Below are 27,022 nucleotides of genomic sequence, written 5' to 3'. Positions count from 1 at the left end.
CAGTTCACTCAAAAATGTCTTCATTTACTCACTCTCATATTGTTCCAAAACTGTATGTATGACCTTTACTCTTCCATAGAGCACAAAAGCAATAGTTTAGAATATCTCTAGAATATTTCAGAAGTTATTAAGGTCCAAAAGTTTAATTATATTGAAAAAGAGCCTTTTGGAGATTCTGCAAATCAAAATTTTTGTTCAGTGAAAAAAAGTTAAGTTTGGAACAACATGAGGATGAGTACATGATGATAGAATTTATATTATTAGATTACTATCCTTTTAATACTATAGTTTAATAATGTTTTCAGCTAGTGAGACGTCTGTAGTCATGTGACTTACTTGTATCCCCATGCAGAAATGCCTAGAATCAGTGCAAGGACGAGGATAGAGCCAGCAATGGCCCCGATGATGATGTTAGTAGTTACAACGCCTGTCAGAGGAACAGAATGTTTAATCTGTAACCATGGCAACTAGCGGACAACACTGACCTGCAATCATCTGGACAAAGCAAAACGAATCTGGATGTAAACATGATTCATAGCCTATTTATGTTTGAGTTAGTATTTTGTTTGTTTTGTCCGGTTGACCGCATGACAAAACCAATCTGGAATAAAGACAGATAGAGACAGGAACTAGAAAAAAGATTAATATAAAGATTTATGACTCTTTCGCTCCATGGAGGGCTCAATGTTAAAGGCATCCATACAAATCAAATCCATAAAACAGGGTATATGACGAGGTTTATAACAACACAACACAGCAGATAAACACTGTTAGCTTCATTCAGACAGAAACACGGAGGAATAATGGGGTGAGTGAACGACAAAACGACAGAGAAGAAACACCAACAAACAACAACTCAAATCTAAACTCACTGTCACTCCAGCAAAAGACATGAGCCTGTCCACAAAGAACGAGTGCATATAAACAAAAGCAATGAAACAGAAAAATAAAAAGAGAAATTAAAAGCGTGTGAAATGTGTGAGTGGTGAATGAGCTGTTGAACATGAATATGATAACAGAACAGAAGAGAAGAATAACAGACTAATGAAAAATGAAAATTATATCTTGATATTTTTATTTACATATTTAATAACAGGAACCATCACATTTAGCCTATCAGTCCTAACCTAGTTTGAAGTAAAATGTAATAAATTATAAGCTATTTACTAAATAAATTAAAATGATTCAATAAAATCCTTCAGTGCGTTAATATAGTGGTATATTCCTCTATATAGTGGTATATACCCTCTTAGTGGTAAAATCGCTGTAATGCACTGCATCACGTGGCTTATTTTGACATATATTATTTGTTTTATAGAATTGACCTATGAAATATGTTCAGAAATGGCACCTCTTCTGATTGTTGCAACTTGCTGGGGGCCTTTACACATAACCACCATGTCTTCTGTCATCAGCATTTTTTGTAATGCGTGCTGGTAAAGGATCTCTGAGTAGTGAAACTGTGACTGGTTCTGTGCATCATCTTTTTGTGAAGTCCTTTTGGAAAGTGGAAGTTTGGCTTACCTGATGTTTTGGCTGTGGGACGCACCAGAAGGTAGCTCAAAGGAGAGGTGGAGTTACAGTCCTCACCTGCCCAGCCCAGGTCACACACACACCTGAGCTCATTACTGCACACCTACAACACACACACACACAAAGACACCACAGTAATGAAAAGCAGCATTTCAACTAAATCTGTCGTTACAATAAAAGAACATGCAGTGAATCGTTTATTTGCATATTAGGGGTATTAAACACATATTTGGTCTCAAACCAAAAAAGACTATAAAAGCTCATGTCATCATTTTAGCTGAAACTGAATCGGTGGGTGACACAACTGTCCCAGTTCACACCACACTCAATCTCTCACCCCATGTCCAGAGCAGATCACCCTTTCATTGGTTCCGGGGCACGTGCTGAAGTTGAACTCCTGCACTGGGAGGCATTTATGATTAAAGCAGATGCGATCCGTCCCACACGCCGTTCCATCCTCGACGTATCCCAGATCAGTGTCGCCGTCAATCAGCACATGCCCTCCACTGAAACATTCACACTTACTTTAGGAAATTCATTCAACACATAGAAACCTGAAGTGAGTGTCTCTGACTGTACCTGCAGTCCAGCGAGGCGCTGTGCTGGGCCACAGAAAAAGAAGTCAAACCTCCCTGTAACTCTCCGAGTCTGGGTGCTGGAGAAATGTTGGAGCAGAGCAGGTATCCACAGTGTACATCCCTGAAAACACACACATGTTCCAGGTTAAATGATCGTACACATCCATGACATGCTTTAATGACTTAACTCAAATTTGATCACTACTAGTAATTAAATAAAAAATAGTCCTATAACACAGGGTTTCTACAAATCTTGGAAATGAATGGATTTTAAAGGAAGGATAGGCAATTTTGAAGAGCCTCTTTTAAGCCACTACATCAACAACTATCATCATGGGGGTGTGGAAACAGATTCTGATAGCTGATGTATTGGATTTAAAGATGATGATTCTATTCTGTGTGTGGATGGAGCTCAACCAGTATCAGTTTGATAAATATTAGCAATGTGAAAATGCGCTGATGACGTGTGATGTCTGCGCGAGCAGGGTGCGCGGAGGTATGGAAATACATTTACATTTAATCAATTAACAGATGCTTTTATCCAAAGCAACTTATAAATGAGAAGAGCAATAAAAGCAATCAGACCAACAAGGGGAAACAGTACGCAAGTGCTGTAACCAGTCTCAGTTAGTCTTTTTTTTAAATAAGAAAAACGAATAGAATAGGTATGTGCTAGTCTTAATTGGTCAGGTGCTGCTGGAAAAGATGTGTCTTTAGACGTTTTTTGAAAATGGCTACAGACTCAGCTGATCTAATTGAGATTGGCCCACCAGGTGGGAACGGTCCATGAAAAGGTCCGTGAGAGTGAGCAATTGGCAGCCAGTGCAAACTGATGTAGAGAGGTGTGACGTGGGCTTTCTTCGGCTCGTTGAAGACCACCCTTGCAGCTGCATTCTGGATCAGTTGCAAAGGTTTGATAGTGCATGCCGGAAGGCCCGCTAAAAGAACATTACAATAGTCCAGTCTGGAGAGAACAAGAGCTTGGACCAGGAGTTGTGTGGCCTGCTCTGATAGGAAGGGTCTAATCTACCTAATGTCCTAATGGGCCAGTGTAGTAATATGGTCAGTGAAGTTTAAGTGATCATCAATCACAATTCCTGGCTGTCCTGGAAGGAGTTATGGTTGACGAACCTAGTTGAATGGAGAAGTTGTGATGAAGTGCTAGATTGGCTGAGACCACAAGCAGTTATGTCTAAGTAAGGTTGAATACATATGTTATATATTCGTACCGAATGCAATGATTGGACAAACATTTTTTCTACCCTACCTATAAATTACACTTAAAGGTAAGGTAGGCAGTTTTTATAAACTTTTTTGTTATACTGGTTAAAACTCTCTTCACGACCTTATAGCAATCAATAATAGACGTGGTCTAAATATATATACAGGGAGTGCAGAATTATTAGGCACGTTGATTTTCTGATCATATTTTTTTTCCAGGCACATTTGACCAATTCCAAACCACAGTAATCCTAATAACTACTATTGATTTAGTATTTAATAATGTATAAGTGATATATAATTGTTCATGAAGGCTGGAAATGAAAATCACCTTATATTCAGGTGTGCAGAATTAATAGGCATGTTTTCTTTTACAGATAAATTGAGCCAAAAAAGAGATTTAACTCAGACTGAAAAGTCAAAAAGTATTAAATGCCCATGAGAAGGATGCAATACTAATGCAATACTAGACATTGCAGTTAAGGCATGACCATTGGACAGTGAAATGCTCGTTGGGTCAGCAGGGTCAGACAAAAACAGGTGGTGAAGAAAAGACACCTGTTAACTGCAAAAGAATTAAGAATTAAGGTGAAGAATTAAGTGTGAAACCATCAGGAACCCTTTAGTCTCCAGCGCCACCATTTTCCAGAGCTGCAACCTACCTGGAGTCTCCAGAAGTGCAAGGTGTCAGGATCTCAGAGACTTCAGTTAGGAAAAGAATCCTAAAAAATGACCCCCACTAGATAAGAATCACAAGCTGAAGTGTTGTAAAATACATGAAGAAGGTATTTTTATAGGCTTTATAGGCTCCTTCTCATGGGCATTTAATAATTTTTGACTTTTCAGTCTGAGTTAAATCTCTTTTTTGGCTCAATTTATCTGTAAAAGAAAACATGCCTAATAATTCTGCACACCTGAATATAAGGTGTTTTTCATTTCCAGCCTTCATAAACAATTATATATCACTTATACATTATTAAATACTAAATTAATAGTAGTTATTAGGATTACTGTGGTTTGGAATTGGTCAAATTTGCCTGGAAAAAAAATATGATCAGAAAACCAACGTGCCTAATAATTCTGCACTCCCTATATATATATATATATATATATATATATACACACACACACACACACATACATGACATACATATGTCATGGAAATTCATTACCCATTACCTTTTACTTTCATCTAGTAACCTCTTATGACGGTCAAACTCACTGTTTTTTGCACTGAATCCAGGTGTCTTTGTCACGTCCACAGTTGCCCTTCTCTGTGCCCTCAATGTTGAGTTTCTCATAGCAAAACTTATCAGCCGATGTTGCTTCTTTAGAAACATAAACATCACACTTATCATAATCACACCAGAACCACCCACCAACAAAAAACATATTTTAGTAAGTGATGACACACTCACCAGTTTTATTATCGTTAACTAAAACTATTTTAAAAAATTGGTAATTGAAATATATATATTACATAAAAGACTGTTGTCTTAGCAGCTAACTTAAATAAATATGTTTACATTGAAGTAATCAAATTACTACAACTAAAACTGAAATAAAAATATATTAAAGCTAAATGGATGAAAATTACAATAAAATTTACAAAAGCATATAAAAACTAAAACTAAAATGAATAGCAAATTCAAAATAAATACTGTGATTGTATATAAATAATTTAAAATAACTGTCACTCACTCTCTCCCCAGAGGTACTTGCACTGCCTGTCCTTGGTTTTGCACCTGCCATTGAAACATCTTCCCTGAAATGAGATCAAATGAAGTCAATAAAAATTACATAATATAAAATAATAAATTGCCACTATATTTCATATATAAAAACTCACTTGATCTTTCTCACATGTGTACCCATCCATCTTGTGCAGGTTTGGAGGACACTGTAAAAAATTAAATTGAGTTTTAGACTTTAAATATAACAAACTATTCAAAATTCTTCATTCTCCAGCAAAGTAAAAGAACATGTTTATATCGTCATACTATTTATTGTTTATAAACGTATGTAGTATGCACTATGCAGTCCATATGCAGTGCTGGTCACAGTGATTTTGCCAAGTAAGACATGTTTTTGGATCAACATTTTTTGTTGATCCTGGAACCACATTCCTGTCCGAAAAGTTTGTCCTAACCCTATCCTAACTCTAAACCTAACCCTACTCATAACTTCTCCCTAAAATCAAAGGGAAATGAATAACACTGAAATAGAAGCACCTAGCCCTGGTTGTAAGCCTAAACTTCATATAAACTGTAAACTTGTCACTTGAATCTGATTGGTTGATTGGAATGTTGTTCCAGGATCAACAAAGATGTACATGGTATATTTGGTGAAATCACGTTCACCTATGCGTTCCATATACTAGTAGGATATGTGAATTTTATGTATGCATAGAATGACCTACTAGATTTGCAGAAATGTGCAATATACAGCAGAGCACACTGTTAGGAATTTTGTATGCAAAAATACAATGTGTTTGACATGAACCAGAAGCCATACCATACCCTTAAAACGAAAAAATCCTCTCTAGATTATAACTGAACACCACTCTAAATTTCCCCTCACTAATTTAGGCATGCAACATGTGGCATACTATTGTTAAAAATGAGTGATCACATAAAAAATACAGGTTTTTATTTTTTAATTGTATACAATATCCAGTACATACTGTGCAGTATGCTAGTATTTCATTTCAAACACAGCCAAATTCTATTGTATTAGTCCATTAATTCTTCTGCTGCAGGATGTGTTGTGCCCTCACCTGGCTGGAGTTTCCAGTGCACATTTCCGGTATGTCACAATCATTGACAGCCTCACGACAAAGTACACCCATAAACTCCAGCTACAGACACAGCACAAGAATCATTAAAACATCACACAAACAGAAGGCTGCAGATTTTTCTTGTAGGACTAAGCGCTACCTGGCAGTTTTTACAACAGAGTCCATCGCTGCATTTGGCTCCCTGCGTCAACATACAATTCTTGCAGCAGTTCTCCCCTTCTCTAGCACACTCCTGCATAAAGGCAGGAAAGAAACAGATTACATAAGCAGTGTCAGATTATTGTGATCATGATGTTGATGTAAGATCACTCACGGCTGGGGTTCCACAGTCACACTCCTCTCCTGCCTCCACAAAACCATTTCCACACTCTGGAGGATCCAAGAGCTACAGAAAAAAATTATATGCGCCATTAATTTGTTAATTTATTGCTAATATTATTTCACATATATTACTTACTTTCATGTACATATAATTTCATATACATATGTGACCCTGGACCACAAAACCAGTCATAAGTCAAAAGGGTATATTTGTGGCCAACAATACATTTTATGGGTCAAAATTATCGATTTTTCTTGTATGCCAAGAAAATGATCAAGTTCCATGAAGATATTTTGTAAATTTCCTACCATAAATACATCAAAAATGTATTATTAGTAGTAATATGTGTAATATGCCAAACTTCATTTTAAAGGCAAATTTCTCAATATTTAGATTTTTTCAAATAATTGTATATACTACATCAATGGAAAGCTTATTTCTTTCAAAAAAATTGACCCATATGACTAGTTTTGTGGTCCAAGGTTACATATTTCATACAAGATGTAAACATTTTGACAATACGTTTTTTACAGTAAAAACAACAGCAATTTAAAATAACTGTTTTCTCTTTTAATATATTTTAAAATGTAATTTATTGCAGTGAAGACGCTGCTGAATTACTTCAGTCTTCAGTGTCATATGATCCTTTAGAAATCATTCTAATAGGTTGATTTGGTGCTCAAGATACATTTCTTCTTATTATTATTAATGTTGAAAACAGTTCTGCTGTTTAATATTTTTGTGGAAACCACAACCATTACCCCCTCATATTCTTTGACTATAAAGTTAAAAAAAACAGCAATTATTTGAAATATACTTTTTTGGAATAGTCACTTTTGATCAATAGTATGCACTTTTTTTACTTCATTAATGTAAGTGTACATATGAAACTTTGTGAAAGAGTTTTCCAATTCTGTGGAAATTTGTGGCACTTTGTTTGAAGTTCTGTGGGTGCAGATTCTGCGTGGGTTTAGTGACGTGCTAAGGAAAGCAAATGCTATCAACACACAGAACTGAATGGGTTTACCTTTAAAGGTTTGTTGAAGAGACACGCACCACCTCCACTGTTCAGGAAATCATGAAACTCTTCCACGTTACAGTCAGAAAATCTCTCGGGTAAGTAGAAGCTGTTACAGAGAACCACAAAGCACTTAAGTCACAATGCCTAATTTTCTTTGATTCACACAGCAACTGAAACAGGCTATAAAAATGAGTGTTTGTAACACTATAAAATTCACATTGAGCTTATACTGAAAAGCAACTATTCTTAACTCACTAACCACGTTTACATGCACATTGTTTTCTAATTAATGTATTCTAACCCTTATTTAGAAAATAATTCACATTTACTACACACGAAATCATTATAATCCAAATAAACTGACAAGCAGATTCTTTTCCCACTACTCACTTATGGAAATACTGGAAGTGCTTACCAGTAGAGGATTTGTTTTTAGATGCAAGTGTAGATGTAAATGAACAAGTGGATATCCAATCCCAAATAAAAAAGTATAGCATTTCTGATTATTTATTACAGGGAAATGCCAGCTGCATTATTCAGATTGGTTTATGGCAATCAAGTTAAATCACGTTTACATGACACAAAATCAAAATGTTCATGTAAACATGGTCACTGTTGTGGAAAAGTTCTAATGGGGCATATTACTTCTAAAAATTATGGTCTTGGGATAGAAAATGGGTTTAATGTGAACTGGTCACGCTGAATGTAAACATCAGTCTGGTTAGAGGCTATTGACTGATTCATTCAGACCAGCAGAGGGCAGGACTCAGACACAAAGAACAACAAAACACAAGGTCCACAGCAACCAGGGTGAAAATGGAAGAATCTGTCAATTCCCTGTCTATATATTTACTTGAAGTCCCCCTGAGATTTTAAGTCAATATTTCAGAATTTAACACATTTGCATGTTTATGGTTCTCTGATGTTGGTTAATGGTCACATGGAAGGTTAAATAAAATGTCATCCTTTAATTTTAATTTATGATTTATTAATTGTAATCTTTTAATCAACCCACAAAACCCCCTGCAGTTCCTTCACAGTTTGCGAAACTCTGGACCAGATTACCCAAATCACTCTTTTTTTAGGCGAATCCTCTCTGATTCTGATGACACTTTCATAGCTTTTGCTTGCTCATTCTTCGATCTGTCCATCCACAACACCCTCCCTTCAAGGTAAATCACAATTGTTCCACATGTAAACACAGAGGTGTGGCAATACAGACAAATTGTAAAGTATCAGGAGAACGCTGCTTAGCCTGTATCAGTCGGGACGCTGCCCTCAATATCCTGCAGAAGTTATTCCGAAGCAGTAAGCACTATTCCAATTTGTGACAATCTGCTACAATGCAGTTTCAGGAAGCCTTAACCGCAGGCTGCAAATCAATAAGTGCATATCTCACATTATGCCTTGTACAAGTGGCTACTCTTCTTTTACCAGATGCTGAGTGTGTTCCTGGAATATCAGGGCACCTTGTCTTACCTGGTTGAGCATTGGTAATTAATTTTAAAGTGTTGCAGACATTTTCACAGGATTGTTAACATCAGGAACACAAACTTAAAGGGGGAAAATAGAGAACACAAAACATCCTGCCACATTAACACTGGAGTTAGTGGATCAGATCGGACATGCAGGCTGAACGGAAAATAAAACTCCTCAAAACATCTATCAATGGAGAGACAGATGAGCGTGTCTGTCTGAAAGGCCATTGATACTGGTGTTAATAACATGAGCCGTGAGTGTGTGCTGTAGCTTTCAGGAAATGATGTGTATATATATATATATATCAAAAACAACCCAACAACAACATATGTATGGGCATGTTGGAACCAGAGGACTTTCTCATACTCAGAAGTTTGGACTTTTTGTCCAAATAGTCCCATATTCTCCTGATAGTGAGAAAGAGCTTAGCTTGATGTGGTGATTACAACACTTTTTCTCTCAATTTATGAACGTCTACATATTTAAAGGTCCAAATGAGTTGTGGAAATGTTTGCATTGATAAAAAAAAACTGTTAATGACTAGTAAATGTGTTTCCGAAACATGTGAAGAGAAGAAGTCTTATTTGAGAAGCTAAGCACACAGCAATACGGAGGGTGAACACACACTGAGTGCTGGTGTGAATTTCAGCTAACGTCCTGTCAGTAAGCCATTACATATATACATATATATCAGATGACAGATGTCAGTCACTTTTGTCACCATAATTCTGAATATCTGATTGTATTATAAAAGATTTTGTGTTTGGAGGTAGACTGTGTGTGTCTCACGCAGGCTTTATGACATTTGGCATTAGCGTGAAATCATGATCGTTCTGTTCTGAGTGTGAATGACTGCAGACAGTTTTAAACTGTTTAAAGGGGTTATATCACGGGAAATGAGTTACATACTATGTTTCGGGGGGAAAACACTTCCTCCACATTCTAAAAATAAAATGTTTTAAACTATGCTGCAAAAACAGCTAGCTGTCAAATTTTAGCTATAACCACACAAGGATGCCAACTGGGTGTTGATTTTGGCATGGGTTGTTTTTTTGTTGTTGCTTTTGCAAAAAAGGATTTTATTTAATTATTGGCTAGTTCAAACTATGTTGGATCCCAAACATCCCCCAAAATGTTTAGGGGCAGAGAGGGGGTGGAAAATACTGAAAGACCTTAGATGATATTATCAGGAACAAAATAAAAGACTAAAAATGCATGATATGACCCCTTTAAAATGAGAGGAGCCAAAAAAATCCCCTCTAAACGAAACATGTCCCACTATGAGCTGTCGGCCGAATTAAAAACCAGTGAAAAACTTTAAGAGAGCACACAGGAAACTGCAGAATGTTCCAACATAATGCACTTCCGCCATACTGCGCTCTTGACTGAATACAATTAAGGCCATAATGCTATTAGATGGAGTGAGGGGGCGAGGCTGAAGTGACTCAGCAGCTGACTGGTCGACAGGACACGAGCGAGTAGCATGACACAGCCAAGCGTCTGCTCACCTGCTGTCCCATTCGGGAACAAGGGGAAACGCAAAAGGTATTAAAACACATGGATAAGGACAAACCAACACACACAGATGCACACTGTGACATGAACAAACACCTATCACATCACACGTATCTGATCACCTCACATCACGGCATTTCTTGCACGGCCACTGTGAACATTTCTGACTGTTTTAGGCATAAAGACTAATTATCAGTTGTGCTTTGCTACTCTGTTCATTCGATTTTTCACTTCGGCACTGACAAACACTGTTTGTGAATAGTACGATTACTTAAAAAGATCCAGGATGAATTTAATCATGAACAGTGAAATGTCAATGTCCAGATGTGAAATGTTTACAGTGGAGAGCCAAAAATAGAAAATTGGACTAAAATGATCAATAACACTTTCTCATGAAGTTTTGAGGATATTGTGTTGTAATTTTACATAGGAGTTCATAGGTCAGTCTCACAAAAACATCTTATTTTACCCCAATATCAAACAACAACAACAGCTTATATTTGGCATAAGTAAACTGTATTTTTAGGACTATAAAGTTTTATTTGCACAGTGAAATTATTTTCATGATAATTAACATGAATATACATGGACATTATATCTATATATCTATATATATATCTCTCTATATATATATATACATATATATATATATATAATTATTAGTATTTATTTTTGTATAATTTATAAAAAAATATTCAGACACATATATTTTTACTAGTGGGTGCAGGACACTATAGTCTAATTATACAAGTAAGGATAGCAAACTAAAGTAAACTGTGACATATAAAATTGATACAAATTTGGGACCAAAATTATTCAGACACTTTGACCTGACCATGTTTTGCTCAAGTGTTTTTTTCTTTAATTGATAATGCGACCTTTTACACCACAGACTGAACAAAGTTAAGCATTGCTTGGTAATTGGTTGACCTAAATTGGTATGATCTAATTGTGTACTTAAATTTAACAGCTGACTGACAGCTGATTGGCTGATTGTAATCCATTACATTCCTTTCTATCAAAGTTATCTGACATTATCAAGATGAATTTGTTCTGACACAGTTTAACTCTTGAGTTCTTGTCATATTTTATTACCATTTTCTAAACTATGGCGATATAAACTGTGATAATGTGAGAAAATGTTGAAGGTGTCTGAATAAATTTTGGTTTGACTGTATATAGCCTATATATATATATATATATATATATATATATATATATGTGGGAATAAGGAATAAGAATGAGGTTATTTTTGGCATGGCAGTAATAAGAATTGATTCTAGGGTGAAATGTGAATCTGAAATGCGCTTATTTTGTGGAAGGTTTTGTGAGATTCACCCACACAGATTGTAATGCTAATCTGCCCACTCATCAACAGTCTGTGAGGTTCCCGTGAAAATGAAAACAGGACACAGATATGAATATGCCCAGAGACAGATGAATTGAGATGCCAAATTATTTACTGCCACCTAGTGGACTTTCATGAGAAATAGCGTTTAAATCCGTCTCAGTTTCTCACTAGCTGCCAGTTAACAACATCTGACGTGACAGAAAGCGTTATGGATCAGTGAGTGGTACAAATTGCAAACACTGTTACTTTGACTACATTTAATGTAACGTTATTAAAGCAACTAAACAGGAACACAGACTCAGCACAAAGCATGACAGGCTGTTTTAGTAAGACTAATATGCATTTCCAATAGGGTCTCAAAACTTAAGTGAGTTATGTGTGTGTTAGGAGATCTGGGAAATCTGCTTTATTAGAAACTTACCCAACATCATCCATTATGCAGCCAGACCATTTATCTTCACACTTGCACTCCCCTGTGTGGGAAAGACGGATTGCAGTGACAAACTATGAGTCTGTATGTGTGAGTACTCCTGTGTTTACTGCCAAAGTACACACATGAAAAATATAAAGGTTATAATAAGGAATGAGAACACTCACCATTTAAAATGCGTTTCTTATCCGAAAAGATGCCGATATTTTGTCCCAGCGACTGAGCGAGAGTTATGGCCATTTCCTTTCCATACTAACAAATCAGAAAAAAAACACCCAAATATAAGTCTTTGATACTGACAAACAGATTCATTTTCATTACTTAAAAGCATCTTCCATAACCACAAGCACAAACCTCATTGACTCCACCTCCTTTAGTGAGCGAGCAGACTCCGCCCATGTATGAAGCTCCTCCCCAGTTGCTATGGAAACGGTTGCCCCTGGACGCAGACAGAAAACTCATTAAAAATGCCCTTTCACTTGATCATAAAAATAATATCTGCTGTATGCATGTGTGTGTTTTCTTTATAACTCACGAGAAAAGGTGAACGGAGTCACACTTTTCTTTAATAAAGTCTCTTCGGTACTTCATAAACTCTCGTAATGTCACCATGGGGTCATCGTTGACGTTAAACCTGTTGTCTGATGCCCACGTTTCCATTGCAACCAAGACAATTCTAGTGTTGAGTTGCTCTTTAAAGTACTGATGATACAAAAAAGTGTCTTTATTAACAACAGGTGAATAGAATTGCATCTCTTCCATGTAATTCTGAATCCAAAGGACACATGTGATGACTGTAGAATGATGGATCTTCTTTGTTGTTCATTCTAGAGCTCATTTTGACATACTGAACAACAGGGTGAAGCAGCCAAATGCCAAATGTCTCTCACAGAGAGAGAGAGAGAGAGAGAGAGAGAGAGAGAGAGAGAGAGAGAGAGAGAGAGAGAGAGAGAGAGAGAGAGAGAGAGAGAGAGAGAGAGAGAGAGAGAGAGAGAGAGAGAGAGAGATGGAGGAATGTTTATGGGACTGTCAAGGGCAGACAGACTGACAAACAAACAAGCAGATAAAGCCGCTCATGACGTGGGTGTCAGCCTGCTCTATTTGTCTTAAGAAACTGTTGAGGATCAGCCTTCTGCAGTTATAATATTATCTGCTTAATAGATTTACAAAGTTATGCTGGGTTCAAACTACACAATATCAGCCCGATTTTGGGGTGTCGTAGGGGCATCGGAATGCAAGAATTGATCGTTTTATCTCATATAGTGGATAGTGGATAAGAAACAATGCCACATCTGTGATGCTTAAAACATCCCGACAGAACCATGAGAACCAATATTTTTCATCCTCCACGACGGGTTCCGTCACATTTGTGACGCTGACCAATAGGAGCACAGAAGCTTTTCCGTACACAACTTTCAAAAATGGCGAAAAGAAAGAGAGACTATGGTATTGGTGCTGCTAGGTGTAATTATTCAATGGAGGAAAGCTGTGGCCAGTAGCATTGTTAACCAGCACGCAAATGCATGGGCCCCGGAGCCTTGGGGGCCCCCTACTGACCAAAAGCAGTTAACTCAATTCATGACTCCTTTTAATATAATTTACTACCAGGTGGTAAAAAATAAAAAGATGATTAAAAAGAAACAACCATGAAGCACACATATCCAAGCGCAACTCAAAAAATAAAGAAAATTAAAAAGAAGAAATCCAATACTGAAATTTTACAGAGGTGTACAAATTTTTTTTGCCGAAAAATCAAAATGAAATGTCTATAGGTTTGGGAATCGAATTCCAATTTTCTTGAATCGCATACTTAAGTTCATCGGATATTTGAGAATAGGAAACTTGTTATAACATTAAAATTTCTATTCCGCTTATACATATCTGTGTGCGCAATTAATGTGATTTTCAACTATTCAATGCAAGAGGCTGCACTCCCCTCTCATATAGTGTGTGAATACTGAATCCAATTGAGTTTGCGCTTGAACGGACAAATACACAAAATTGTCAAAATATCCTCGTAAAGTCACTGATCTTGACTGAATAACTAGTGTAACTTTAATATGGATTAATCTATATTTTATTTATAAACTACACTCACCTAAAGGATTATTAGGAACAACATACTAATACTGTGTTTGACCCCCTTTCGCCTTCAGAACTGCCTTAATTCTACGTGGCATTGATTCAACAAAGTGCTGAAAGCATTCTTTAGAAATGTTGGCCCATATTGATAGGATAGCATCTTGCAGTTGATGGAGATTTGTGGGATGCACATCCAGGGCACGAATCTCCCGTTCCTCCACATCCCAAAGATGCTCTATTGGGTTGAGATCTGGTGACTGTGGGGGCCATTTTAGTACAGTGAACTCATTGTCATGTTCAAGAAACCAATTTGAAATTATTCGAGCTTTGTGACATGGTGCATTATCCTGCTGGAAGTAGCCATCAGAGGATGGATACATGGTGGTCATAAAGGGATGGACATGGTCAGAAACAATGCTCAGGTAGGCCGTGGCATTTAAACTATGCCCAATTGGCACTAAGGGGCCTAAAGTGTGCCAAGAAAACATCCCCCACACCATTACACCACCACCACCAGCCTGCACAGTGGTAACAAGGCATGATGGATCCATGTTCTCATTCTGTTTACGCCAAATTCTGACCCTACCATCTGAATGACTCAACAGAAATCGAGACTCATCAGACCAGGCAACATTTTTCCAGTCTTCAACTGTCCAATTTTGGTGAGCTCGTCCAAATTGTAGCCTCTTTTTCCTATTTGTAGTGGAGATGGGTGGTACCCGGTGGTGTCTTCTGCTGTTGTAGCCCGTCCACCTCAAGGTTGTGCGTGTTGTGGCTTCACAAATGCTTTGCTGCATATCTCGGGTGTAACGAGTGGTTATTTCAGTCAAAGTTGCTCTTCTATCAGCTTGAATCAGTCTGCCCATTCTCCTCTGACCTCTAGCATCAACAAGGCATTTTCGCCCACTGGACTGCCGCATACTGGATGTTTTTCCCTTTTCACACCATTCTTTGTAAACCCTAGAAATGCTGGTGCGTGAAAATCCCAGTAACTGAGCAGATTGTGAAATACTCAGACCGGCCCGTCTGGCACCAACAACCATGCCACGCTCAAAATTGCTTAAATCACCTTTCTTTCCCATTCTGACATTCAGTTTGGAGTTCAGGAGATTGTCTTGACCAGGACCACACCCCTAAATGCATTGAAGCAACTGCCATGTGATTGGTTGATTAGATAATTGCATTAATGAGAAAATTAACAGGTATTCCTAATAATCCTTTAGGTGAGTGTATATGCGGTTTCACATCCTGACTTTGCTTATGGCCCCCAAAATGGTAAACCCACCCCTGGCTGTAGCAAAAATACTCCTGCCTTTATGGCGTTTTCCTTTGAGGGACTACCATGACAGAGTGAAAATATATAAATACTGGCGAACGGAGGCGCTTCAGCAACCCGGTAAGTATGCCGCTTCTGTAGCCATTGTTTGTTTCTGCTCTTGTTTCCAGGAGTCACTCGCTAGTTCCGCATCCTCTATGACATCACGCAAGTTGTTAAAGATGGCAAGCGTTGATTGGTCGGGAAGCAATGTGTAGTTGTACTTGTCCATGACACAACAAGTGACTGACATAGTGACTATCGTAACAGACAAAAGTATTGTGTAGTCTGAACCCAGCATAAAACAATACAACACTTTAGATTAGGGTCCAACTCTCACTATTAACCTAATTACTGTTTATTAATAATAGTAAGGTAGTTGTTAAGTTTAGGTATTGAGTAGGAATTGGGTAGGATTAAGGACGTAAAATAAGGTCATGCAGAATAAGGCATTAATATGTGCTTTATTAGCACTAATAAAAAGCCAATATCCTAGTAATATGCATGCTAATAAGCAACTTGTTAATAGTTGAACCCTAAACTAAAGTGTTACCAACAATGCATAATTAAAATTAATAAAGATAATTTAAATGTATATGAGCAACTTACCAGATCAGCCATATTTACAACAGACTTGGCATAGTTGTTTGTTTGTCCAACAGAAAGGCGATGCTTCTTGTACTGGGGAAAATGAACATGAATGAATTACAGCCATAAGAGAAAACAAAATGATAAATTGCATAAAACACTGGACTTTATTACAATAATAAGGTCAATAGTGGACTGTCACTCATCTTACCATAAAATGATCATTTATGACCATCAGCTCTACATATTTGGTCTCATCTTCAACACTCCGTGGATTCCGCGATATCTGTGTGAGAAAATTGACACTGTGCATTATTTTCCTGTAGTTTAAGGCTCTGATGAGTTCTGAGATGGTAATGAGGGATGAGATCGTAAAAAGAATTGAATTATTCTGGAATCAATTCCAATTTAGGAATCAGGAATGAATGAATATTTAAGTAGTTTTGAATAAGAAATGAACAATTAAAAAGTGTGGAAAGTAATTATCAATGAATTCAATACTATCAGCAGCCTATTATGAAATCTTAACAAAGCATAATAATTCAAAATGAACATTTAATCCCAAAAAACAATGTATTACACGCTCAGTTTTACATGCACCAACACTGTCATGACAACAGCAAAGTTTTATCAATCAACATTATTCCTTAAGAATAAACATCAAGTCCTTCTATTTGAATATTATTTAAAAAGGGAACCTATTCTGAATTAGAGCCGCTCTCGACTCGCAAACCTAGTGACAAACATGTTTCATATTATCACCCTGCAGCGTGCAAAACATGCTTACTGCAGAGAAAACGCTGATCTATACATTAGTGCCATAAAGAGTCCACAGCCCTGCTCTAAATATTACATGAGAGGAGATGAGCTGGTGAGGAAAAGATAGACACAGAAGAAACAGAGAGAGCAGAACTTAAAACAGCACTGAAAACACATCCGATAGTCAAACCTTAATGACTACTCAGACATGCACAATGTACCACAAGTGTTTTGAACACAGTATACACACCTGTCTCTTTTTCCTCCTGTGGGCGGCACTGAACAGTGGAGGGTTCTGGAATGGTGCCTCTGCCAGATGAACTTAAACAAACATTAACTATCTATCAGTATGGACAGTTGAACACAGAGTGTGTGCAAACAAATCTAATTCTTCTTTATCAATTGTCCCCCATGGACATTATAGTGTGTACATGCTACATATATAATGGTTTAAACCTGTACAGGATTATGGTACATACCTGCAGAAATGAAGTCCTCTGGGGTGTCCAAACCATGAGACTGATAAATCATGTGCACATGATCCTCCTCCTACAGAGAGGAAATGATATGGTTAGGTGTCAAATACTCCCACATAACACTTAGAGAATTTGATGAGACACAGTGCTCAGTCTGTACAAGAAAGAGATAGACAGCACAACAGTTACATTTTCATTGGGGCAAGTTGTCACATGTTTTTAAAATGTTTTAAATACATTGTTTGTTGGCCTAAATAAATGTTTAGTATTTATAATATGTTGTATGTTACATTTCTGCTGTTTAGTGAATTATTTTACCCAAAATATATTTTGTAGCCACGACTTTGTTTATACAGATATTTATATAGAAATATAACCAGACATATAACCACCTGAGAAGAATTCAAAAGTGTGACTGCTAGTTTATTGCACAGAAATGTCTATAAAATAAAAAAAAGTGCAGTAAATAAAAATGAAGTGGAAGATAAACCTTTTGACGAACCCGTTTTTGGAATCGCCAAAATAAAATTTGATTTACGCGAGAAGAAACTCCAAACTGCGTCGTTGAAAATACCAACAAAATTGTATTTTTTAAAATAAAAAAAGCCACTGTGTGATTCGCACACAGTTAATTGCCAATATTTATCCACCTTTAGTGGTTTATGTACGCTGCTACACTAGTTCATGAACGATGTACGCATGTGAACGCGCACGTGACGTCATGCCCCACCCGCACAGTGAGTTCTGCGCGCTCCTGGTCCTGGAGAGTCCGCAAACAAACACAACATAACGCGACGGTCCCGGGCAGATGATCACCGATTGTGTGAGAAAATGACCGTTATACCACCAAAAGAGTCATTTAAAATTCACTATTAATCAAGGTATGTGTGTGATATACTGGTCCTGACAGCCTCACAAGGATTAAAGCGCAACAGGTTGTATCGTAAAATTAGCAGTTAGCTGAAATTAGCTTGTTAGCACTCGAATATACTCAAAACCAATTGAATAAATCAAAACCAAACCACATCTGGAATCAAAACAACCCGTAAACCCAAACGTCAATACCGAGCCAGTGAAATACAGAAAAATTTGATTTAATACAAGTAATATCACTTGTTATAAAAACTAAGAAACTCCTGACAGAGATGCGATTGTCTGACATCTATTGTTGTAATGACATACATTTACTCTGTATACGCAATACACGTCTATTGTACATAGACACAGATACATGTATTGTAGTCTACATAAACTCTACACTTATATACACACTCATACTTAACACAGCATATTTAAGCAATGCAATCATCACTTAACCCCCTCTTTTACTCATCTTTACTGTATGCCTGTGAGGTAGGAGATATTACTAAGATTTCCAGTAACGTTACACTTTCATATTTCCATGCGCTGGTAGCCAATATAAACTTTCAATTTGTAAGCAAACTTTTGCATGACTCGTGTAACCTTTTCTCTTCATTCTTCCTGGTCAAAATTTTTTATCTCTTCCCCACAAGGATTCCAGTTTCCCCTGACTCCAGCTATGTCTTGTCGTGACATTCACGCCACCAATGCCTTCGCCTTCATCGTCGCGATACTGTCGGTGGGCGGGTTGATCGTCGCTACGCTCATTCCTCAGTGGAGAACCACACGCCTACTTACCTTCAACCGCAATGCCAAAAATGTGACTGTGTACGACGGCCTGTGGACCAAGTGTGTGCAGCGAGATGGTTCTACGGGTTGCTATTATTTTGATGCGGACTGGTACTCTAAAGTAGATCAGTTGGACCTCAGACTGCTACAGTTCTGTTTACCTGCTGGTAGGTGCTCAGGATATGTTTATTCATTTGTAAAAAATCAAGAAGAATGTCTTATCATTTTAATTAATAAAATGACATGGATATATGTTCTCGTCGCTTCAAAAAATTAAGGTTGAACCACTGGAGTCGCATGGACTATTTTATCGATGTCTTTACTATCTCTCTGGGCCTTGAAAGTGTTAATTACATTGCTGTATATGGAGGGGTCAGAGAACTCTCGGATTTCATCAAAAATATCTTAATTATTTGTGTTCCGAAGATTAACGAAGGTCTTACGGGTTTGGAATGACCAGAAATTTCATTTTTGGGTGAACTAACCCTTTAACAATAATAGTTCCCTATGAAATGTTTTATTTATTTCCAAAAATTCTGTTTTGTTTTATGATTTTATACACATTTATTATAAAAAATGGTGGCCATCACATGGTTGCATAATTAATCTTTTAAAATGAGCTAAAATAACATTTTAACTAAGTTATTTTGGCAAACAGGTTTACTGATTAAATTAAAACATGGATGAAAAATTGTGAGATATTCCTTAAAAATGTTGTTTAAACCATTAATATTATTGTTAAGTACATTCTATTGTACAAAAGTAATATTTCTGTCATAATTTTCCTTTTCTCAAAGTTAAACAAAACTTATTTTGTTGGACTGAATTTAAGACCTTCGAGATTAAGTGTGTGAGTTGTTTTATCAAATGAAATGGTGAAATACAGGTGCAGTGACTCTCAGAGTAGCTCTGGAGATAAAAGGTGTTCATGAGTTCATGTCCTCAAATAGTGAAATGTCAGACGGTGGAGCGCTGCCACGCATCCTTCAAAGTGTGAAGTAGACAAAACTGCAGTTTTGCACATTCACATTTTTAAATAACAGTCTTTTTGTGGTTTAATATTCATAGACACAAGTCCATATCACTATTTGATGAAGTGTCCAGCCCATCAAATTTTTGCCAAATTCCGTGTTATCCCGCAAATTCCATGACTGGATTCCACACATCCTTGCACATTTTCTGTATGGCGGAAATCATAGGGCCCTAAGTTTATTCTTAAATGTTGACGTCAACCTCTTCTCTGCACAGGTCTGCTGTTTTCCAGCTTGGCTCTTCTGCTCTGTCTCACTGGCATGTGTAAAACCGCTTGCTGCTCCAAAACTCCTGACGACATCAAGAACTCGCGCTGCTTGGTCAACAGCTCAGGATGCCATCTAGTGGCTGGGATGCTTCTGTTTATAGGTGGGGCCATCGCCATGCCACCCTCCGTCTGGTTCCTGTTCCACACGCGTGACCTTAACAAGCGCTACGAAAATCTGTTTGCCGTTGAGTTTGGGGTGTATGTGGCCATCGGCAGTGCTGGTGGTCTGATCTTTGCTGCTCTGCTGATGTTCATGTGGTATTGTATGTGTAAAAAACTGCCTTCACCCTTCTGGTTACCTCTCCCTGAAGTGCCCTTAATGACCAACAGCCCCTCGGCGCAGCCCCTCATGACCAACGGCTTGCCTTCTCCAATGATATACGCCCCCCAGAACTTCCCTCCGGCTGTTATGGATGCCCCCGCTTTTGTCCCAGCACAGGGGTACCATCAACCTGCACAGCCTATGCCGCCCCACATCTATATGCCACAGATGTCTATGCCTGACGGTTATGGCTCAGAAGTCGGAGCCTCACAAGCATATAGTTACGCCCCCTCTCAAAGCTACGCACCTTCTCAGGGATACGCCCCCTCGCAAAGCTACGCCCCCTCACAGAGGTATGCCGGGCAACGCTATTCCACACGCTCCCGTATGTCGGGCATTGAGATTGACATCCCTGTCCTTACAGACTGACACTTGAGTTGGGGTGTTTTAAATCAAAGAGGTCAATCTGTTATTGTTTTTCTATTCATTAGAAATGAGAAAATGGCTGTGATAGTCAGTTTGAAGTGAACAAAATGGTAAAATTGAAAGAAACACCTTTATTCAGTTTGTGTAGCAGGTGCCTCTTAGTTATAGCACTGAAAATGGCCAACAAGTGAAAAAATGGTCATGAAAGCAATAACACAAGTGGAATTAGGAAGTTGTGCATTGCTTTCTTAATGTGCTTTATTCTTAAAACACAAGTAAAACACATTTCTGTGTAAAGTGTTTAAATTTCACTGAGAGTATGTTATATTCAATTTAGTGTGATAGGTATGATTTTCACAGAAATTAATTTTGCCTAATGTTTCTTGACCCTAATGTCTTTATTATGCTTTTAAACCTCAATACTAACACTGAACTTATTGTCGATGTTTAAGCACTGTTACCTGTTAGTGAATACGTCTACTAATATCTAAATGCGATTATTAATAATTTGAAAGAGATGCAACCTACATTGACTTGCACTCATCTCTGTGGCTTGTATTAATGTGTCAGTGCCATGAAGTTCCACATTTGCTGTGGCTTTATTGTTCTAAACATACCTGAACATCATGTTTTGTTTTTTTACTCTGTGGATGTATGTGAAGGATAAATAATTTTTACCTGACGTGTTTATTATTGTTTGAAATTTATAGAAATGTCTTTTTCATTTCTGTTCTGTTTTCAGTTTAAAAATGCTAAATGAACACCTACATTATAGGATCTGTTTTTGACTTTTTATACATTGAAGACGAGTTCTGGTGCAGGTTTTAGAAAATTAACTTGTAGTTTAAATGAGCAACAACCCTTTAGTGAAACACTGCATTACATTCCAGTCTCTTGTTTTTAGTGCAGATGTTTTTGTTGTTGCTTTTTAAAGGTGCCACACCAGAGAAGTCTTTGCAATGTAACTCATTTGAATATTGAATGCTCTATAGTAATGTTTGTTTACTGTAACAGTCACATATTCAATTGCATTCAAATGAGAGAAAAACACTAATGTCTTAAAAACACAGTTTGTTTTACGTTGCCTATGGAATATTGCACACATCTATTTCAACTTTGCCTTTTTCTGCAAAGCTCTGTTAATTATTTTTATTTTTTTTACCTAGTGAATGGACTACTAATGTCTTGAATGCTCTTTTTATTAAAGTGCAATTTATTGAATGAAATGTTCTCCTGTGATTTGCTGAGACGCATGACACAATTGCTTTGCTCGGGTAAACATAGTTGTTGACAGTGCTTGGCAGATTACTTGCAAAATTTAGCCAGTTACTGATTACAAATTACATCATGAAAATTGTAGTTAGTAATGTAATGTAATCTAGATGACTAATTTTAGGTAATGTATTCTGTCTACTTTTAGATTACTTTTTTGACCTAACTTGTTTAAAATATTTATTTTGAGCACTAATCCTATAATCTACATACAGCGCTGCTGCCTATGTAGAGTGTTTTAACCCTTGTGCGTCCTTATGGACATTTGTGTCTTTTTCAGTTTAGTGGGTTTTTTTTATTTTTTATATAACATTTTGCCTGTGTTAATGCCAACTGCATAATTTTTGGCTCAGATGTGTATTTTTATTGGAATTTTGCTATTTCACTCCATTTCCTTTAAAAAAAGTTCTCAGGACCTTCTGGACAAAAATGTCCCCATTAAAACTCCCATTGCCATTTAACTAAGAAATGATACAATCTTTGTTCATAGGCTTTCATTCTGTTGGCAAGGCATCAACATTTTAATTTTTATTTTTTTTTACCATATGGTGCCATTTTCTTGGGATTGGTCTATAAAGCAAATACTTGCTTTATTCCTGTTTTCTGCATATTATAAAGCCAGTTGGATAAATTATGCAGCTATAATTTTGGGGGTGTGTTGGTATGGATGTCAGAGTGTGGTTTTTGTGTGTAATAAAATAAATTGTGTGTGTGTGCTTGTAATATTTGAGAGAGAAAAACTACTGCAAATCACACATCCAACCACTGTGTGCACAAGTGCAGTTTTGCTGGCATCTAATGGGGAAATTGGGGTACTGTGCCCAAATAAAATCTTACTGAAAGCTCATTTTCTGAGATATCAACCTCAAATTTGGAACACAACTTTAGAGTTATGGCTTTGCAGTTTTCTAGCAGTTTTAGACTTCAACATCATAAAATATACATTTTATATAAAATAATCTGTTTATAAATAATTTTCATGAACTTAAACCTCTATAACTTTTTTTTGTTTGTTTGTTTCACTTTTTTACTTCAACAATAATCTGCCAGGGGTCTTCTTTAAAATGAGACCAAACTTAAGTCTGTGTTTTTTGACAAGGACATTTTTGTCCTCTATGGACCGATGTGTAACTTTTTTTAATTGACGCACAATGTGCAGTCACATTTACTGTTGTTTGGCGAGTTTTTGTGGGAAAAATCCAGTCATTTCAACAGGAATCCATGCAATAGGGATTTTCACAGGAGGGTGGAAAATTTACCCACTCAGAATTTGAATTTGCAACGACCAACAGAAAGCTGCTCTGTTTGAAAGTGACTTCTGTGTGAGCTGTACATTGCTAAACTATTGATAAAAGACAATGGACCTTTTATTTTCGTGAAAATTCACTAATGTGACCGCACCTTATATCAGTCACTTATAAGGATTCATTTAATTCAGGATGCTGCCTTGGAAAGTTAGCAAGGCTCACTAGGTTTTGGAACAGAGCCAGTCAAGACATTAAACAAAAGCTGACGTGAAATATCAGACAACTCCAATATTTAACAATTCTATCACTGCATTTGGCAGACACATCTATCCATAGTGACTTGCGGTGCATTCGAGCTACATATTATCAGGCATGCGTTACCTGGGAAACAAGTCCCTGACCTTGTCGTTGCTAACGCCATGCTCTACCAGCTGAGCTACAGGAACACTACAAATCCTGCCACCACTCTCCTGCACGCTTCCACTTGCTGCCAATGGGGAATATCAGTGCGCTAGATAAGAAAGACGAGGGAGACACAGATCTCGTTTCTATGGAGGCTATTCCTCTCCACCCCCCGTATACTCACATATGAGAGGCGGCACTTTGTGAAGGATTAGCTGTATAACGCAGATGGCCTATCAGATGTATTGGCTTAAAATAAGATGGGGTTTTCTGTATTGGAGCAGAGGAGGGTGTGTGCGTGTTCTCTTGGGGACTAGATCATGAATAGAAAGCAGGTTGGGGGATGGCACACTTTCTTTTTTTTTTTTGGGAAAGTGTGTTAAGGATGTTGAGGGGGTGGGGTGGCTGCTGCCCCGTTCCAGAGACGATCTCCCACCCCCAACACTATCATCCTGACTGTCCGGCAAGCATAAGACATGGGGAGAGAAATAAGAGATGTCTCTCCAACACACACTTACACATAATCAGCTTGAATTAGTCATTGAATTAATGGCATATATCAATATTTTATATTTATTTTATAATTACAAATATTAAAATTGTGTATCCAAAGAACAAGTTGGCTAGCCTGACGTCGTCATACTCAATTCTAGTCAGAATATGAGTCTGATTCTGCTCCGTTGGGCTGTGATTATGGGGCGTGTTTCAACCGAACCAGGAAAGACCTCAATTGGATAGACCTACAACCAATCAGAGCAACGGAGCGACCGAGCGACGCACAACGTTAGTTGTCAAATGTCAACAGAACTCAACTGCACTGTGTTGCCAAGTCCACGGGTTGAAGCGACCTCAATTATGTGATATACAGACCCAGGAATGCGAATTTTAGCAGGCAGTCCTTCCAAAATAACACATATTTTACCCCCCAAATGCCTTTTTTCCCGGAGAACCCCCTTGGAAAGCTATTGGGCTTGTTTTTGGCTAGTTTTGAGGAACGTTAGCAATTGGGCGGGTTTTGTTGTAAACACTTGGCAACCCTGTCTGCACGCACGCTGGACTAACGTTAGAAGAAAAAGATGAGTGTAAACTAACTTTGCCGGTGTTGTAAAAAAAGAATTTAAGGATACACAGAGTACTTACCAACACGATCATCATTTCTGAGAGAAATAGTAAAGGTGAATGCATATATGAACAAGTTCTCCGTTAGGATTAGAACAAATTCAACCCAAGCGGCTTTTGATGACGTGGATGATTACGTTACTGTTGATCATCTGTCCATCATCGTCTAAAGCCCGCCCTGACAATTTCATTGGTCCGAACAGCTTCTGTTCGGGCATAATTACTTCTCTATTGAGCAAGTCCAGACCGAACTGCCCGAGTAAAAATGTTGTGGGCGGGGCTAAGTTCGGCTGGCATCCAGGCTACAAGTTGGCATCACAAACAAGTAAAATAAATTTGGGATGTGGAGCATACCTGTCAAGTATCCCGTTTTGGCCGGGAAAGTCCCGTATTTTACCCTTCTTTCCCGCCGTCCTCCCGTATTAGTATTTTCCTGTAAATCTCCCGTATTTTAACCTGCGTTATTAAAAAACAATAATATCGGAGTAAAAAAACAAAAACATTTCCAATCTGAGCTCTGTAACTAGCCTCGCGATAACTGGCATCTGCAGTAGCCTACAGTATAGGTGCCAGTTGTCGCGAGGCTAGTGTGTGACTGAGGTCAGATGACGAGTGACAACGCGGGAAAAAAACAAAACAGAGACGGATGATGATGGACGTAACGATAGAGACGGATTAAGGCACTCCTGCCAAAACAAACAAAAAAAACCCTCGTGTAAATACCGTGATCAATGGGACAGCGAATTTAATTATAAAATGTAAGTGACTTAATGTTAATTAATTGTTTATGGAACTGGCGTATGAAATCAGTGTCATTTCCAGTCGTGATGGTATTCTGGAAAACAACACTCTTGTTAGTGTAATGTTGCTTAACTGTATCATATGTTATAAATATAATAACTACACCATTTTAACCGTGTATGTTAACTGAGTTTCTGTGTGTGAGCGCCGCTCATTTGTTTTCGATTTTCTTCTCGAGAGGCTGCGCGAGCCTCAACCACTCAACATTGTTGTCAGTTCGTTTGATATTATTATCCACTATTGATCGCCACTTACACTAACTGAATGCCGAATCATTATTGCACTTTGGTGATTCCCTAGTTATTTTTTTGTTTTGACATTTTACTCAGGATACTTGTCTGTTGGGCAAGTAAAATTATTTTTCACTTGCCCCTTCAAAAAATCCACTTGTCAAGCGTACAAGCGTTCATGTCGAGCCCTGCCCATAGCAATGCAAGTTCAGAAAGGGTATTTATGGTACGAAAGATTGTTACAGAGAATAGGATGACATTAGACAACAGAACAGTTTGTGCTCTACTCTCATGTAAAATGAACCACTCTGGCCCAGCCCACAAATACACTCCTTCCAAAACAGTCTTAAAGAATGCAAAGTCTGCAACAAATGTGTACAATAACTCTCTAAAAGAGTAAAGAAAAGTTGTGTGAAATGAAAAGAAAAGAAAAACTGTAAAAGAAAAGCAATATGAAATGAAAAGAATGTGTGGAATGAAAATAAAATCTAAAGACAAGCAATTTTAAATGAACAGAAAATATGCAAATAAGCCTTTAAATAAATGCTCATTATATATACCCTTTTGTGTTTTCATTTGGGCTATAACACCTGTCTTAAAATGTAAGGGATACTGGAGCTTGGTTGGGGTGGTGGGACTGCTTGCGGTGGGCGCCGAAAAATTTCCCTTATTTTCAAATCCAAAACTTGACAGGTATGATGTGGAGGCTTGAGGTCAACTCAATGTATCCCAAAAGGGATACATTCTTTTTTAATATATCTATTTTATTATTTGATCTTTATTATTTATTATTTGAGGTTTTACTACTTAACATTAACCAGCATTAAATTATTGTTACGTTATTGT

The 27,022-nt window shown here is 37.5% G+C and overlaps 2 protein-coding genes across 2 annotated transcripts in view; one reads left to right on the top strand and one right to left on the bottom strand.

Moving 5' to 3' along the window:
- adam22 (ADAM metallopeptidase domain 22) overlaps positions 1-27,022 on the bottom strand; it is a gene marked incomplete at its 5' end in the record, with an annotated part of 77,498 nt that overhangs the window by 11,708 nt on the left and 38,768 nt on the right. The window contains 19 exons of the mRNA XM_079837189.1: positions 337-427; positions 1,525-1,636; positions 1,871-2,039; positions 2,113-2,232; positions 4,555-4,660; positions 5,034-5,097; positions 5,182-5,232; positions 6,109-6,189; positions 6,269-6,361; positions 6,443-6,514; positions 7,479-7,578; positions 12,239-12,290; positions 12,415-12,499; positions 12,602-12,686; positions 12,783-12,949; positions 16,254-16,325; positions 16,444-16,518; positions 17,242-17,312; positions 17,471-17,540. Coding sequence (XP_079693315.1) covers positions 337-427; positions 1,525-1,636; positions 1,871-2,039; positions 2,113-2,232; positions 4,555-4,660; positions 5,034-5,097; positions 5,182-5,232; positions 6,109-6,189; positions 6,269-6,361; positions 6,443-6,514; positions 7,479-7,578; positions 12,239-12,290; positions 12,415-12,499; positions 12,602-12,686; positions 12,783-12,949; positions 16,254-16,325; positions 16,444-16,518; positions 17,242-17,312; positions 17,471-17,540 — 1,736 coding nt within the window. The remainder of the gene's footprint in view (positions 1-336; positions 428-1,524; positions 1,637-1,870; positions 2,040-2,112; positions 2,233-4,554; positions 4,661-5,033; positions 5,098-5,181; positions 5,233-6,108; positions 6,190-6,268; positions 6,362-6,442; positions 6,515-7,478; positions 7,579-12,238; positions 12,291-12,414; positions 12,500-12,601; positions 12,687-12,782; positions 12,950-16,253; positions 16,326-16,443; positions 16,519-17,241; positions 17,313-17,470; positions 17,541-27,022) is intronic.
- On the top strand, positions 18,193-23,089 carry cldn12 (claudin 12). The gene is made up of 3 exons (XM_079837188.1): positions 18,193-18,348; positions 18,982-19,284; positions 20,366-23,089. Exons 2-3 carry the CDS (start codon positions 19,008-19,010, stop codon positions 21,106-21,108), a joined length of 1,020 nt encoding a protein of 339 aa, XP_079693314.1. The 5' UTR covers positions 18,193-18,348; positions 18,982-19,007; the 3' UTR covers positions 21,109-23,089.

Source organism: Gobio gobio (genome assembly GCF_949357685.1).
Source record: "Gobio gobio genome assembly, chromosome: 15".
In the NCBI taxonomy this organism is placed as follows: Eukaryota; Metazoa; Chordata; class Actinopteri; order Cypriniformes; family Gobionidae; genus Gobio; species Gobio gobio.
The sequence above is the reverse complement of the archived record's forward strand: the minus strand, read 5'-3'. Positions and strand labels throughout refer to the sequence as shown.

What these genes read in the sequence shown, in the direction of transcription:
- cldn12 (XM_079837188.1), top strand. Translation starts at nt 19,008, where the DNA reads ATGTCTTGTCGTGACATTCACGCCACCAATGCCTTCGCCTTCATCGTC. An exon ending in ACAGTTCTGTTTACCTGCTG is followed by an intron (nt 19,285 to 20,365) that starts GTAGGTGCTCAG and finishes TTCTCTGCACAG; the next exon opens with GTCTGCTGTTTTCCAGCTTG.